The 16,830-nt window shown below is 48.2% G+C and overlaps 2 protein-coding genes across 8 annotated transcripts in view; one reads left to right on the top strand and one right to left on the bottom strand.

The window, feature by feature from the left end:
• Positions 1-2,110, top strand: part of MAGI3 (membrane associated guanylate kinase, WW and PDZ domain containing 3) — a 73,484-nt gene extending 71,374 nt beyond the window's left edge. For 3 of the 4 annotated variants that reach the window (XM_062626599.1, XM_062626600.1, XM_062626602.1), the window contains exon 21: positions 430-2,110. In XM_062626599.1, coding sequence (XP_062482583.1) covers positions 430-1,502 — 1,073 coding nt within the window. In that variant the 3' untranslated portion in view covers positions 1,503-2,110. The remainder of the gene's footprint in view (positions 1-429) is intronic. The other variant, XM_062626603.1, reaches the window with a different exon arrangement.
• Positions 2,111-3,840: 1,730 nt separating this feature from the next.
• On the bottom strand, positions 3,841-16,320 carry PHTF1 (putative homeodomain transcription factor 1). Of its 4 annotated transcripts, none has more exons than XM_062626605.1 (18): positions 16,267-16,320; positions 16,146-16,202; positions 16,002-16,071; positions 15,252-15,410; positions 14,860-15,019; positions 13,448-13,573; positions 12,503-12,662; positions 11,291-11,464; positions 11,137-11,214; positions 10,242-10,451; positions 9,736-9,864; positions 8,798-9,070; positions 8,284-8,415; positions 8,016-8,102; positions 6,892-7,047; positions 6,401-6,496; positions 5,289-5,414; positions 3,841-4,895 (listed from the first exon to the last, which is right to left on the bottom strand). In XM_062626605.1, exons 1-18 carry the CDS (start codon positions 16,309-16,311, stop codon positions 4,875-4,877), a joined length of 2,259 nt encoding a protein of 752 aa, XP_062482589.1. In that variant the 5' UTR covers positions 16,312-16,320; the 3' UTR covers positions 3,841-4,874. The 4 variants fall into 4 exon arrangements, with proteins under 4 accessions (XP_062482589.1, XP_062482588.1, XP_062482591.1 ...); XM_062626604.1 differs by having other exon boundaries at positions 12,455-12,662; XM_062626607.1 differs by lacking the exon at positions 13,448-13,573.
• Positions 16,321-16,830: the final 510 nt, after the last annotated feature.

The following is a 16,830-nucleotide window of genomic DNA, read 5'->3' on the forward strand; positions in this document are numbered from 1 at the left end:
CTCTTCCTATTATTAAAATGCAAAGCTAAGAATAACCTCAACTTTTCACTGTTTCAGTTTTCCTTTAGCATAACAATTTCAGTTCATTTGGTTTCCTTGCATTAAATAATGTAGGTCAGGGACTTTATTCTGCTCTGTAGGCTCTAAAGCTGTGCTGATCCAAGACTCTGTCAGTCCTGCAGAGATCACACCAGCATTCTAAGGGTTTCCTTCCAAAATCACATCCTTACGGTTGTTGTAGGTTGTGGAACAGTGTAATACAGAAAACTGACTAAATAAGACCTTAAGAGTATGCCACTACATAGTCCTTTATAATGGTTGCCTGTAACCTCCTGAAACCTCAGTAGTGTGCACATTTCTGAAGTACTTAGAATATTTTACTTTGGTTTTTCCAGTCATTCAATCAGATCTCTCCCTGTTCGCTTCCAGGTGATTGGGATAGTTCTAATCCCTCTTCGTCAAATGTAATATATGAAGAACAGTCACCATTATCTTCATCTTCACATTCTGCTTCCCCATCAGAAGTGTGTTATTTACCAGTACCAGGAGAAGCTTTAACAAGAGTTCAGCTGTCTGAGAAACTGGAACAAGCAAAGAACACTGTGCCTGAAAAGATAAGCACTTTAACTGAAAACCAGTTTGAGAGGAAGCCTCAGTCTTCTCCGCAGAGAACTAAGAACAGATGGGAATGTCCCTCCAGTCCCGGGTTTGAAATCACAAAAGGTGCTTTGGAAGTGAGGACGAGAAGAGACAGATCGGCAAGTCCAGAAAAGCTTGGGGCTGCTGAGAGCCACCCTCAGGCAGGATTCCACAGGAAAGGGGATCCTGAAAAACCCCATGGCAATCTCTCCCATAAACCTGAGGGTTCCAGAAAGAGTGAGAGTAAAGCCACAGAAACAGGGGGGAACAGAAAAGAGCATTCCAGTGGAAATCCAGGGAGATCTGCCAGTCCCCACAAGCATCTCGGTAAGCAAGGGAGCGTAGAAACGCTCAGCAGGTTACAGGGATACCAAGACAGAACAGCTGGTGGTGATAAAACTGCTGCTGAGCAGTTGAAAGGTGGAAGTGGTAAAACTGGAGTCACCTGGAAAGACACAAAGCAGAAAACTTGTGGGAAGAGGGAAGGGTGGTCTCCAGAGAGACAACACGCAGCATTTGACAGATACCATCTTCCATTCAGTGACTCTAGGAGAAACACACCTGAGGAGGAAAAAGTGAAGAAGTCAAGCTCTGGAGAGCCAAGTTCCAGCAGGTTCAAGGCTTCCAGCCTTTCCAATATTCCACTGCTTTCCATGGAGAAGCACAGAAGGCTGGAAACACAGGAGCCTGTTACACATGGAGAGAGACACATGGAGCTGCCCCATGAAACCAAAGATGATGGAGTTTCCAAATCTGAGAGTAGTTCTCCAGCCAAGAAAACACTGATCACTCCTGGACCTTGGAGGGTACCGAGTGCCTGTAAAGTCACCCCAGCAGCAGCTGGGGCTGAAAAACAGGCCTGACGCTTTTCTAGAACCTGTTTTAATCGACGTTTCTAATAGCGGTCATTTAAAAGCATCGTTTCTTTGCCCAAAATTGTCCTTTTTCTCCCAGAAACTGGTGAGAGGGTGGGAAGTATTTGATTTGTTCTTAAATTATCTCAGCTGCATGAAGGACCTTTTGGATTGCTTAAGTGAAACTTCCTAAGCTGCTGTCCCCTTGCCCCTTTGAAGGCGGTGTTCTGCTGCTCATCGTTGCACTGCTACGGCTTTCTCTGATAGTATTGTGAGGTTCTGAACAAATTATTTAATGCCTATATCGCAGATGTGGTCATGACTCACTCCTTGTTCTTGTGCCAAGTTACCCGCTGTATCCAGTCCCTCTAATCCCTTCTCCTATGTACTCCAGTCACGGGAAAGGCAAGTGTCTGCAGTGGGTGTTTGCTCCCGAGCATGCTGCATGTTTACACAAGGAAGCACCCATGTTCTTACTGGCTCAGTAAGACGATGGGTGAGTTGGTTCTGTTGAGTCCAGGGCAGCAACAAGCCACTGATGCTGTTCAGTTAAGAGGTTTTCTTACATTTTTATACCTGCCACAAAATCCTGTAAGTAAAAACTATATTTGACATAATCCCCGGTTTGTAGGTTTGCTTGTTACGACCATGGCAAAATGGCTTTGTTTTCTTGACTCCTCATGAACATCTCTGTGCACACAGCTGAAAATCCTGCTTTCCGTTAAGTGACAGCATCCCTTCAGGTTCACTTGTGGTACCCTCAGCGCGCTTGGTCAGCGTGAGCAGCGAGCGTGCATCTTCAGCCTCACTCTGCTGCTGTGTCCTGAATCCCAGAGTTCCTTCATGTATTGCCAGTTGGGAATGAGGTTTTTTTCCCTTCTGTATTGAAACCTGTTACCTTTAGGACAGAACCTGCCTGCGTGGACTGGACGTCTCCCATATTTTACTTTGAACGTGTGATCTGTTCTAAGAGCACTAAATAGGTGACAAACAGGGTACATGAGGCTCAGTATCTATTGTTTGGGCTAGAATACCTGTTTTAAAGAGAGGAGTGATGCCACCGGATGCATCAGTCCGACAGCTGGAAGAACAGCAGGCTGCATAAATGGAAGAGGTTTGTTTTATTCATCCTTTTAGTGATGATTTCCTGATGGGTTTTTAGGGGCTGTACAAAGCAGTAAGAGGAGCCCATTGCTGCAGTTTGGAGAAGGAAGTGTCAAAGGCCAAGCTTTATGTACTCACCTCAGAATTCAGACTAATAGGACTTGCTGTTTGAGTGAGTGAAGATCTCATCTGGGCTTTGAAACATGAAATGTTTCCTAAAGCGTAAGGAAGCACAGGGCATCAGTTCCAGGTGGAATTCTCCAGCAGTACAGATACTGCTCAAACAAAAGACTTTGGAAATGAAACCGGCTTTAAAGCCGAGCTGAACCGTGCTCTGCTGCCTGACCTCGGGTGATCCATTGAGAGTTGCTGTGTAGCATAATACGTACAACTGCCCCCCTTGGGGGAGTATGACTGTGAAGATATTGAATCCTTTGAAGTAGCCTGTGTAGATATTAACCATGTATTCTTATCCAGAGATTCTGTTCTACGTGGAGTCGTATGCACTTGCCCTGACCACCGAGCACAGTCACAAATTCAGACATTGAATACCAAGGTGACTTAACACCACCAAAACCCTCTCCCTGTCATGACCACCTCTTTTTTCTGTTACTGTGACCTGATTTAGTGTCCTCCTTGTGTGTGATTCCTCCTTCCATGGAACTTGTACCCGTTCCGACTGTATCAGATGACTTAGCGACGTGGCCTTGGAATGCTACGCAATGTATGGATGTACTGGGTGTAAATGTTTATATATTGTACAGCACCTTTATACATACTTCTGAGGTTCTGCCTAGAGAGAGACCTGTAAATCGCTCATTATTTTTTATATAGATATTAAAAAGAAACTCCAGTTCCTGGCCTCTTGGATCTGCACTGTATAAAATAGGTTCCTGGTTGACTTTCAGTGGCGTGATACCTTAAACAGCTGCATCCGTGACCCAGGTCTTTCCTACAACCACCGTGCTCTTCCAGAAAACAAATGCAGTTTGTTCCTGGAAGTTTCCCTGACTCCCTGTTCAAATACCAGAGGTGTTACAAGTCGTAGAGAAACGGTTGTTACTGCTGCAGCCCTTGTACTGGAGGTTTACTTGTACATTTTGATGTATGAAATTGTCATCTCCTTTTACCTCTTCACACCTGCTCCTTGTACAGAAAATCTTTGTAAACAACTTGATGCACCACCAGAAGTTCTTCTGCCATCTCCCCCCTTCTGTGAAAGAATGAAGCTATGAACAGTTCCTCCGGTTTTTGCTTGGTTTATTAATAATAAATAGAAGGGATTAGAGCCAGTTAAGGGAAATGTGGCTTTAAGAGATACCCTGAAAACGTTCTGTTTCCCCCCCGTGCCCTTCCCAAGCATTAACCTGCTCGTGAGGAGGAAGCCTGTGCCGTGTCTCCTCCTCTGAACTGATCCTCCCTGCAGCTTTCGCCCCTTGCGTGCACCAGCGCAGCACAGACCTGCAGCAGCTTCTCCCACCACCACCAGAACAAGACATGACAGGGAATGAACACAGCAGAATGCTCTACAGTGATAAAGGCTTTACCTATCGGTTGTGCTAGAGCCCTGTTCTCATGTAACTAAGGTTGGCAAAAAGCGGGCATTGTTCAGTTGCACAAGCCCCAGCATCAGCCAAGGGGCATGAATCTGTTGCTGTCTGGTTGTCAGCATGGAAGCAGAATTCATCTTGTGCAGACCACATTCCAGTGCCTGCTGCAGCAGTTCAGGAGAGAGGCAGGGCCTCAAGCACACTGAGCTTAGAAGGAAAGAAACGCTCTTCAGCACAGTCAGGTAAATGCAGCTGGGCATAGTCTGAGAGAGCACCGGAGGATGCTCAAACAGATGAACCTCAGTGTAGCTCCAGAGCTCTCCAACAGGACGGTGCTCACCAGGACGAGGGCTGGCCCTTCATGTCACATGCAGAGAACAAGGCACCTGTGGCCCCATCACTGTCCCTCCACCCAGAGCTCAGGGCACTCACATTGCTGTAGGTGGCCTATGCCCCACGCAGGCTGGGCCCAGGTCTGCTCTTTGCAGCGCAGCTCCTCCAGTCTGACCCCGTTAACTCCGTTCTGCTGTGTGCGTGTGCCACAGGGTGACCAGTTCACTCTGTCTGTTGCAGAACACGAAAGCAGAGGAAGAACCTTTGATACTTACACTGAGAACCTGTTTAAAACCTGCAGCTGGAGAGCACCTCTGCATTCACCCAGGCTCTTGGCTCTCTTCTCTGGTGGGGCTGTCAGGTGGAGACGGCCGAGTGCCGATGTCCGCTCAGTTCATGGTTTAATTTTCCATAACTGAAAAGAGATCGTGAGCGTGAGTCTGGGTCTGAAAGCTGCTGGCCCGAGGGGGTTTCAGCTGCAGGTAAGAGTCCCTCTCCTTGCCCAGCCTGTGCTGAATGCTCCAGTTCAAGTGTGAGCCACACGAGGACTGTGTTGTCATTGCAAAGGGAGCGACACACGAGTCCAGTGGCATTAAGTGGGCACCACAGACCTGAACAGGGCTGGAATTTAACTCATCCTCGTCCTTCCCCCCCCCCCAGAGCTGGCTCAGGGAGCTGGGGGTACAGGGTCTGTTCTCTGAACTGCTCCATAGCAGGAGCCTAATTCAAACCCCAACCTTCCTGCTGGGGCGGAGGAACGTGTCTCTGGCACAAGTGATGCATTCAGCTGGGTCAGAGCTATACTTACTCTGATGTTGAATCCTAGAAGATCACTTATAACACCTGAGACAGCAGAGAGTATTACAACCCGGGTTATGTTGTAAATTAGTGGGTTCATGGTCAGCCCATAGAGCCTGAATGGAGTATCCAGCTCCTGTGGAGACCAGGAAAAAAGTCCATTAGCATTTATCCGCATCAGAAGGAATTAATCCTCTGACTCTTAGCTTAATACCAGCTCCCTGGCAGCCCTGCCAACCATGCACTGCCTCCATGTCCTTTCTTAAATGTACATACAGAAACTGCCCCTCTCTTCCAGGCCTCCCAGCTCAAAGGCATTTTCTAACTGCTGAATCTGAGGAGGCTCCTTTGCCACTCTGCTTGTGTCGTAACAGCTTGATCCAAAGGGCTGCAGAATCTGCCTGGGCTAATTTATGTGACTCAGACTCTGCTCTTTCCCAAATACCTACTCTGCTGCTCTCAACAAGCTTCAATATTGAAGCTGCTGAAGGAATCTGACTTCAAGCAATAAGGAAAGATGCTGTGTTCATACGAGCCTCTCCTCTCACTGATCTAAGATGCAGCAAGCCACCACTAATCAAATGGTTGCAGGACAAATCAACCACACTGGTCCTGTATTGCCTGAACTTCTGTTTTAGAAGACGGGTTGAGAGAGCTGGGCTTGAGAAGGCTCCTGAAGGGGAGACCTTAGAGCAGCTCCAGTGCCTGAAGGGGCTGCAGGAAAGCTGGAGAGGGGCTTGGGACAAGGGATGTAGGGACAGGCCAAGGGGAATGGCTTTAACCTGCCAGAGGGGAGACTGAGATGAGCTCTTAGGCAGAAGCTCTTCCCTGTGAGGGTGCTGAGGCGCTGGCACAGGGTGCCCAGAGAAGCTGTGGCTGCCCCATCCCTGGCAGTGTTCAAGGCCAGGTTGGACACAGGGGCTTGGAGCAAGCTGCTCTATGGAAGGGGTCCCTGCCCGTGGCAGGGCTTGGAGCTGGAGGAGCTTTAAGGTCCCTTCCAACCCAAACTATTCTAGGATTCTAGGAACTTGCCTTAGCAAGGACAAGAGAAATGGGAAGAGGAAAACCAGGCAGTGTCTTTAGTCATAAAAAACCCCGGTTTTGGGGAGAGCAGCAGCTCACCTTCAGTAGCTTTGTGGATAGCTTCAAAACGTTGTTTACCAGAGACAGCTGCTCTTTCTTGTTTGGCTTCTTCTCCATCTTGAGGTATAAGTTTATCTGTGACAGACACGTTACAGATCAGATGCTAATACTCCAGCAATAGCTCCCAAGTGATTCCTAACGGTGGGAACTGGAGCTGCTTTTGCAGTCTGTTGCCACTGCTGAAGATGTGATGCAGCCACAGACAGGCATTCAGCAGTGATCATATTCTCTTTGTGACTGATAGGGCACATGTTAACCCAGAGCCAAAACTCAGCCAGAGTCTTAGCTGTTGGGTCTGTCCAAAGCTTTGCCAGCTCGTCCCTCCCCAGCTGCACAGAGCTTTAGTCCAGCACAGGGGTTAAGTTCTAATTAAACTTCAATTTAAGGTTTCTTTTAAGCTGGTTTGAAACACAATGATTCTATCTAAACATGCCACAAAAGCAAAGGGAAAACCACCTAAACAGAGATACCTGCTCCGTGAGCAAGATGGAAATGTTGCTGTATTTCTTATTGGTTTCAGAGCCCAAAGATGCCAGGCGCAGTAAAAAGAGCAGAAGTGCTGCCTCCCAGATGAGGAACTCCCAGTTGTAAGCTGCATTCAGAAATGTTTTGTGACCCTTAAGAACCTGCAATGGGAAAGGTAACAAGGAACATGCCTGTCCTGAGGAAAAGTGCCAAAGCAATACCCCTGCTCCCCTTCTGAGCAGAGATCCATGCCCTGGAGCTACTGAACCCTTTCCCCTTGGAGTGCAATTCACCCCTGCAACAGGCTACAGTAAAAGGTCTTGTTTCCAACCTGGCTTTAGCGTGGAGTTCTGATCTTTTTCTTTGTGCTTAGAACAGGACACTTGGTTCTTTCCTCCCTCTTGCCAGTTAATGGGCAATAAATGGTCTTTCACCTGTGCTTGTCCCAGGGGCAAGCCTCAGACCAGCCCAGCCAGGCTGCACTGATCCTGCCTTCCCCAGGATGTGTTTGCTGGGTCTGTCATTACCTCCCCCCAGAAAGCTGTGGCTTACAAGAAGCCATCACAGCAGAGGCAGTAACTCCTGACCATCAACCTCACTGCTACCACAACGGTGGTGCCGTGGTAGCAAGAACTTGCCTGAACAATCTAATGGATCTCTTGTCAAAATCAAAGAAACCAAGAAACTACTCCAATAATAACACTGCTTACTCCAACAGGAGGCTTAGTGAAGTGTAAGTGACAGCTATGGACCTGCTTCTCAGCAGCTGGTTAAAGAAAGGGCTGCAGTCAGCCCTCTTCAGTACCATGCCCTGTGAACACTTGATACCGGGGCAGAGTCCTCTCCTTCATGCACAAAAGCCAATTATGTCCTTAATGATTATAAACCCCCAGACTTTCCTCTGCAGACAGAGAATTCATATCTGAACAGAGAGAAATAACACCTAACCATAGAGGATTACTGTCCACTACCAACTAAACAATACAAAGCTTTTCAAAACACAACCCACTGCATTATTCTGGTGACAAACAGCTCCAGTTCAAGCACTTTGAAGGCTGGCAAAAGAAAAGCCTCCAGTAATTTGGGGGTTTCCCCCCTACTTCCTTAAAGGAAAAGGTTCCACTCTCACCTGGGCGCAGCATATAAACGCGATGGAAAGAGCCAGTAAAAAGATTGAGGACACAACAACATCCACGGAGCGCTGGGGGCCTCGCCTCTGCCAAAACAAAGACACCGAGTCAGGGCTGAGAGGGATGTGGAGCTCTGAGGTGCAAGCTCACCACAAAGAGCTCTGCGTGTGCAGTGACTCAAGCAGTGCTGCCAGGGACAGCAAAGAGCCCGTACTGAGAGCCTCACTTGTGCTCTCTGTGACCACCAAATCCTGGCTCGGAACTCACCTTTAGGTAGGACCGAAGGGATAACCAGATCTTAATGTTTTCTACCTTCTTGAGTCTGAAGTGAGGGATTTCGTATTTCCTGGCTTTCCGAGCGGATGTGATGTGACTAAAAAGCTTGGCAAACAAAAACCTCTGCGAATTCAAACCGAAAACATACACAACATCAATCAGTCTAAGCCGAACGAGATCGCTTGGGATCGCTTAGTGGTAACTGCCAGGAAAGGTTGTGGCACCTTGGGAAAGCTTAACAGGGGCCCTTGGGGCCTCTCCAGTCGCTGTGGACTGGGCTTGGAACAACCCAGTCTAGTGGAAGGTGCTCCTGCCCGTGGCAGGGGGCTGGAGCTGGATGAGCTTTAAGGTCCCTTCCAACCCTAAATCTCATGGACCTGTTACCAGCTTTGACACCACAGCTTGCTGAGACACACTCGTCTTGCCAGCATCTTCAACAGCAGCACGGTTTGGGTAGAACACCCACGCCTGGGTTCATGATAGGCAACAGGACGTTTAAACCCACCTGTTTATACGTTCGCTCCGCAACACACATCATGAAGAAGAACATCCACGTTAAGCAAAGTCTCTCAAGGAAGTTGATTGCAGACAAAACAATGACCGGAGTGCTGGCGGGTGCCCCGCAGAAGATGTGCAGGAGCTCCTTTAGAGAAATGGAGCAGAGCTGCTCCAGGTTGTCTGTGCGGAAGAGTCTGTAGAGGAATGGTAGGAACGCTAGGCCGATGGTGAGGATGTTTCCCAGCATTTGATAGCCCACTCCTTGCTGGTAAGCATTGACCTGGCATGCAGGAACAAAACCAGGATGATTTACATGTGTTTTGCGTCAAGGAGAAGGCATGCTGCTGTGGCAGAATTGACTCAATCAAGGATTCAGTTCCCCTTCTCTTCAAAGGACATAGCCTAAAATAATTCCATCTGTTTCATTCCAAAACCAGCAACAATCAGTCAGTAAATCATAAAACCACCACCTTGAGCCCGCTGCAGAGACACAGCCAACAGCAATCAGCACTCATTGAAAAGAAAGAGGGGAGACTGAGCTGAGCTCTTAGGCAGAAGCTCTTCCCTGTGAGGGTGCTGAGGCGCTGGCACAGGGTGCCCAGAGAAGCTGTGGCTGCCCCATCCCTGGCAGTGTTCAAGGCCAGGTTGGACACAGGGGCTTGGAGCAAGCTGCTCTAGTGGAAGGGGTCCCTGCCCACGTTGGAACTGGATGAACTTTAAGGTCCCTTCCAACCCAAACCTGTCTGGGATTCATTAGCCTTCAACAGGACCTCCTCAGCTTTGGTTTGTGCATTTTTTAAGTTAAGAACATGCAGAACTGTATTGGCCATTGAGAAAGGAGCACTTCTATCCTGCACTTCACATCTGCACGTAAAGATTGTCAGGTTTGCTGGTGGTTACTTTTTAGTGCGAGGGAGAGGTTGCAATGCTCTGAAGCCCTCTTACCCTACTCATGATAATCCCACTGATCTCCAGCACAGACATGTCCACCTTCTTGCAGTCATTCCCTTCCCAGATTAGCGCACTCACTTTTGCAGATGCTGGACTTGTATTCTGCAGCCAAAACAAATGGTTCTATAAAACAGAAAAGCATGCAAGAGGTGCATCATCATTTCTGTCCCACTGTTACATAATGCTTCTTCCTAGGAAGTGTTTAGATTGAGAGGGGAGATTCCCAATTTGTCTTTGGGTGAAATACTTTGCTTTAGGTTTAGCAGTTGTCAGGATAACAGCAGCAGGGAGCTGATCATTGATGCTACTTAGATCAGCACAGACATCCAGGTGATTAAAACAGCTGACAGGGGACAGGGTGGGCTCATCCAGCATTAGGCTGCTCCCATTACACCAGCAGCACTCAGATGGGTCTTTCATATTACCTGGGCATACAGGGGGAAGGGGGGGGTGTGGAATCTTCCACAGCATTCTCAGCTGCTGGGCACGAACCAACAAACCTGCTGGAAAACATCTTCCTTGGCATCCCGCCGGGGATCCCGCACAGTGATCTCCTCGCTGTCGCTGGTGCAGGACGAGCGGCACTCGGGGCCGTGGAGCAGATCATCCCAGAGCATGTCTTCTGTCTCCGAGTCATGGCGAGTGCTTTCGGAGTCCCTGCGGCCCACGCTGCAGCTCCGGGATCCCACATGAACGCAGGACCTCAAATCCTATGAGGAAAAGCAAACTTCACCCAGTGCACACCCAATCTGCAGAACCAGCTTCCCAAACTGGCATCCGGGACAGCTGAAAACTGCCCTGAAGTCACACAGGGAGCATTAATTCCCCAACTTGACAATATCAAAACTGACTCATTCATTCTAATGCAAAAGTTTTCTGACTTTCACATAAGCCATTTTAACATTTCATTTCTATTTCAGATTTATGGATTTTTAGATCTATCATTTGATAGCCTATATATATATATATCTATTTCATCTTCAGGTGGTGGGAGTGGCAATGGGCAAGATAAAGTAAGGAAGTGAATGCATATATGTGACAGAATCGATTGATTTCCACTGTTTAAAATCAAGATTTATTACAGTTACAACACAGAGCTGCCTCCCAAACCACAAGAGCAACTGCAGGGATTCAAACCAAGCAATTAGAGGCAGCTTGGCCTAAACTGTGCTGCCAAGAGGGACTTTTTGGGTTGTTTGGCTGGTTTCGTTAAACAGAGTGTTATAGCCCCAATGGGGAACAAAGTTTATGAAGCTGCAAACAAGCAGGGAGGCCACACCTTATATATGAAGATGCTGAAGTGCTGTTGTTTAATATTGGTCTGTTCTGATGGGGAGGACAGCCCTGCACTGTCCATGCTCAGTAAAGCTCTGACTCTTGTATTTATAGCCATACCTGACCGTATAATGTGGATTCTAGTTCAGATTCCATGACGCTATCCGAGTCTCTGGTATTTTTCAGGGCTTCCTTGACCTGCCAAAACCAAAGGAAGACTTATTATCCATAGCAAAAAACACGGTGGAAAATGGCATCAATTCAACGTGGGTACCTGTGAGACAGCCTGGTTCAGAGAAACAAGAGGCCTCTCTTTCTTCTCCTCACAGCTGTTGTCACTGGAAGCCCCTTCTAGATTCTGGCGTAACAAGATCCGTTGTGCCATTGCTTCAGCCTCCTCCTCGCTCGAAAGCTCATCAGAAACTCCACCTCTGTTGGTGCAGTCATCCTAGAAACACAGCAGTCAAAGTAAGACCGAGGCACTGCTAAAGAACCAGCCCGGACTGCATCACTTCAAAGGTTCAAAGCCATTGCTGCTGCGACACTGCTGCACCCAGTAATCTCTTGTTCCCTGCAAAAGCCAGCAGATGATCTCCACAGAAGATGCAGAAACGGAATCCAACTCGGCATCACAGGGACATCCCAAATTTCAACTCGTTACCCCTGTCTTACCACAGAGGTAATGAGGGAATCATGGTGGGGTGGAGCTGGATTTGGGACATGGGTGGGAAGTGGAGAGGGCAGCAGCAGCAGCTCTTAGCAATGCCTTACCAGCAAACTTAAGCCCAGGAAAAGGGATGCATCTATAAGCTGCTGGCTAGCAGACCAGAAATCATAAGCTGTGTCCCTCCACACCCAGCTCTGCTCCTCTCCAAATGCCTGGAAGCAGGAGTGTACATGGCACAGCACTGTGGTGCTCTGCAGAGCTTCTAATCCAAGTTCTTCCTGTGGGAGCTGACACCTTACAACTCAAAGGAGTCCCAGAAGTAACTCCACAAAGCTTTATATTGTAGGGATTCAAAGAGAGGTCACCGTGCTTTAGCTCTCTTCACAAAGAATATTTCAGTCTTTACTTTCCTGCCTCCCACTGAGAGGTTACTGCAGGGAACCATTTGCAAGGCAAATTATTTTCCAGAAGTGCTTTTGAAAAATGGCTCATTTATTATCATTAATCTTTATCTTAACGAAGATCAGAATCTTCTTTAACTGAACATCTTGGGAGCAGAAGGCTCCGCAACCAACGAGCACTTTGGCAATACAGGCATTTTCCAGGGTACTTGACTCTTGTGCTGACTGACAGTAAAGTGTCAGCATCACGTCAGCTGCTCGGTCAAGAAGGAGAAAGGGGTTTTAGGTTTCCTATAAGCAAGCAAAGATCAGTAGAAGAAGGCTGTATCAAACCACACAGTTAAATATCAACATGTTTTGGGGCACATACAGAATATACTGAAACCTGTGACTCTGAATGGCTCTTTCCTGCAGGTACCTGATGGCTCTTTTCCCCATCAGAAAGCTTCTTTTTCTCTTTGAAGTGCAGCAGCCTGTATTCAGACCTGGCAGGTCTGTGTTTAATGCCATTATTGACACCATTCACACCATTCTCTGTCTCAGTCCCTTTCTCAGCTACCAACTTCACTCTTCTAATCCTAAGAGAGAAAATACAATTAAATGCTTTTATGTCAGAGAGAAACTCTTTGAGGAAAGCACCATGCTCTCTTTCACTTGCCACTGAGGTACAACATGAAACAATACAGCTGAGGGAATAGGTAATTGTCTGCTGCTGACAGGCTCTTTGTGTCCTGATTCTGTTCAAGGGACTTGTATCTGCTTCACTCTCACTGGATGCTGCTTTTCTAACTCTAATAGTACCTGAAAACTTCTAAACCCAGAGGGAAATCTTTGCTTATTATTATTTAGAAAGAAAGAAGTGCAAATCAGAAGACAAAAAATCCTTGTCAAAAGAAAGGACCTCTCTCATCCAGAAACTCAGCTGAGAAAACAGTAGAAGACAGTAAAACACTATCCCAAACAACCTATCCTCCTTGTCCTTGAGTTACTTTTACAGAAGGGAAGGTGGGAAGCAGGATGTCTATCCAAGCAACTCAAACTAGAAGGCACAATTGCTCCTGGAAATCAGCTGAAACAGTAATTTGAGCACAAGCATTCGAGCCAGGTCACAGAAATAAGCTCTGTCACTTCCTCTGCTCATCGAACACTCAATTTAGCTACAGTGTGAGATAGGGTCTGATCTCCTAATAAGGACACAATAAAAATTCATGAGGATTCAGCCTCCTACAATAAATGCTTTGAGCTCAGAACTAACCGGCAGCCTGTGGGGACGCCAGTGACAGCACACATTCTGTCTTCACTACCCAGGCATCAAACGGTTTGCAGTGTCAGACATGCAACAAACCCGGTGAAGATCACATACCTCCTTCGGAAAAGCACACTAACTAGATTATTAAGAATGGATGCAGGCTCTGACTGCTCTTCTTTCCTGGTTTTGTCAGGAGAAGACCAACTGTTGCCATCGACACCCCCAGATTTGCGTAACTTCCTGAGTTTTGAGAAAAGGAGAATTAAATTTGCATAGCAAGCTGCTTGGAGGTCATTCTCAAAAGATCTGAATCAGCTTTGGACAGCTTTTCAGATGCTATTTTTCTTCAGTCATGCAGACAGAATGCTTGGTTCCAAATTAAGTAAAATGTTATTTGGATGAACTGAAGTTATGCACATACCCACAGGACATCGGTGTATCACTAGCAAAAGATGCAACTAGCATCCTGGACACAATCTTTGCTGTAGAACTCTATCCACGTCCATCATCCTGTGTTCAACTACATTGCACCAGTGTTTAAATTGAGTCAGACACCTAACAGTTAAATATCTAGCAGATGGACTGTAACATCTCCTACACGAACAAAATCCATCACAGTCATCGAAGGAGGTGATCCTGCCCCTCTACTCTGCTCTCAGGAGACCTCACTTGGAGCACTGTGTGCAGTTCTGGTGTCCTCAACATAAAAAGGACATGGAGCTGTTGGAACAAGTCCAGAGGAGGCCACGAGGGTGATCAGGGACTGGAGCACCTCCTGTATGAAGACAGGCTGAGAAAGTTGGGGCTGTTCAGCCTGGAGAAGAGAAGCTGCGTGGAGACCTCAGAGCAGCTTCCAGCGTCTGAAGGAGGCCTGTAGGGATGTTGGGGAGGGACTCTTCATTAGGGACTGCAGTGACAGGACAAGGGGTAACGGGTTCAAACTGAAACAGGGGAAGTTTAGATTGGATATAAGGAAGAAGTTCTTTACTGTGAGGGTGGTGAGGCACTGGAATGGGTTGCCCAGGGAGGTTGTGAATGCTCCATCCCTGGTGGTGTTCAAGGCCACGTTGGACAGAGCCTTGGATGAAATGGTTTAGTGTGAGGTGTCCCTGCCCATGGCAGGGAGTTTGGAACTGGATGATCTTCAGGTCCTTTCCAACCCTGACTATTCTATGATTCTATCTCTGTCCTGTTTCTCTGTTCTCAGTCCACATCAGCAATTCCCTGCAGTTCACACCAAAGCAGGACACCAGACTGGTTTGCCTTTCTGCACAGAATGCCCCCCTCTGGCCACAAAGAAAAGACATTTAAAAGGCTGTGTCAGAAAGAAACTTCTACTGACAACTGAAGAAGACCTGTCACAGCCTGGTAAACCTGCACTATTTGCCTGGGTTATGAGAAGATTATGACCAAGACAGAAAAGACACATTAATGGTTAAATGACCGATTTACATAGAAATAGAAGGTATTGACCCATTTACTTCCACCCTGAGCAAGCCACAAGATGACCCTGTCATCCCACTCACCTCCTCCTCCTGCTGAGCCCGTTGCTTCCTGAAGGTCTATTGATCTGGGTAGACACTATTTGACAGTGCACAGTTCCCATCAGCAACATAAGGCACATTGGTCCCATGACTTCACTTGCGTTCACCACAGGCATCATGAAATACAACACAACTGCTATGACTGAAAGGGAGAACATGGTATCAGATGCAAAAGAGCGTGGCCAGTCCCTCTGTCTGCTGCCTTTAACAGTTTTTCTGTATGTTATTGGTATTTCTGCAAACACCAGTGCCACACATCCTGACACCTACATTAAGCAGGTTGCAGATCCTGATGCTTTAGGTGACAGGCTACAAACTGATGCCACGTTCCTTGCAGAGAAAGGACTGTGGCACAGGCTGCTACCAGCCCTTACCTTGCATAACATAGAGCACCAGAAGCCACATAAAAATACGTTGGGAAGTGACCTGTATCCACCACTGGCTGAATAATGGGAAAAATACAACTCGCACGATTCCCTTCCGAGTTAGTGACGTCCAGGGAATTTCAGGCTTGGCTTTAGCAAACGTAGAGCCTTGGGATTAAAGGAAAAACAAGTGAATCACAGGAATTTTTGTACTTATGGCTTGCCCAGGGCAGGGGGGGGTGGAACTGGATGATCTTAAGGTCCTTTCCAACCCTAACTATTCTATGACTTCCTCTTTAGCCAAGGGCAAACCCTGCAGTTCAGAGAGGTGACAGCAGCCCAGCCTCAGGCACTCGTCCAACACGCAGGGCTAAAAGCAGCCCTGGCTGCTGCCCCTTCCCCTCCCTACCCCAACCTGCTCTCACCAACTCCCTGCATCCCTCCTGCCTCTGCTTTCAGGCTTCCATTGCTCCTTTTAGACTGGTGCTGGCGAGCACCGGGCACTTTCTCAATGCTGAGATCTGGGGCTTCGGTGCTGCTGCTGCAGCCAAAACAGTTTAGTGCGAGGTGTCCCTGCCCACGGCAGGGGGGTTGGAACTGGATGAACTTCAGGTCCTTTCCAACCCTAACTATTCTATGATTCTATGACTCATGCCCCAGACAAGCACTTAATGGCTCCAGAGGAGGTGCCGGCTGCCCTGCACCAGGCTGTGATGCGGTAACGGCTGTGTGGGGATGCCAAAACCCTGCATTTCTCACCTCTGATTAAATCCACGTCGATCAGATCAGGCTGAATGTGACCCTTCTTCTTAGGCTTGCTTTTTAAGCCCTAAGAAAACGAAAACAAAGGCCAGTTACCGGCTGCGAGGAGAGCCGAACCCGGGCTGCGGGAGCCGCCGTTACCTTCATCTCGGTGTGCTCGATGGACTTCTCCCATATCTGCTGGTCGTAGGCCCCGATCTGGAAGAAGAGGAGGCTGAGGGCACGGCCGGGCCCGCGCCCGCCCTCCCCGCTCCGCACTCACCTTCTTCTGGTACCAGGAGATGGCATCCCTGTCGGGAGCGGCCATGGGGGGGGGGCGGCAGGGCCTGCTCCCGGTACCGGTACCAGCCCCGGTGCCAGCCCCAGCCCCAGCCCCTGTTGCCCTGGAGACCGCCGCTCGACTGCTTCCGCCTGCCCTCGGCTCGGCTCGGCTCGGCCCGCCCCGCGCAGGCAGCACAAGCCGAGCGCCGAGCCCGGCTCCCGCGGCGAACAGAGGGAGGCAAGCGGGTAAAGGACAAAAATCAGACTTTGTTTATTAAAAAAATACTTTACAGGAAAAAAAATTCTATGCATTCCGTCGGCCTATTTGACAAAGAAACGGCGGAACAGCTCGAGACCCGGGTACAGGCGGCTACGGACACAAATGCGCTGCGTTACTCACGGAGAGGCCCGAGCGGAAGCGCTCGCTCCTGGCAATAAATACCATAAGGCCGCACAAAGCAAACAGGCTTCCAGGCAATGGTCCGCGTCCTCTGGAGGCAGAGACCGCCGATAAATTAAAACCACAGAAACAAAACGTAAAAATCGTAGCTGCCCATCAAAATCA

The sequence above is a fragment of the Pezoporus occidentalis genome, unplaced genomic scaffold (genome assembly GCF_034315485.1).
Source record: "Pezoporus occidentalis ecotype Australia unplaced genomic scaffold, CSIRO_AGI_Poc_V1 ctg294, whole genome shotgun sequence".
In the NCBI taxonomy this organism is placed as follows: domain Eukaryota; kingdom Metazoa; phylum Chordata; class Aves; order Psittaciformes; family Psittacidae; genus Pezoporus; species Pezoporus occidentalis.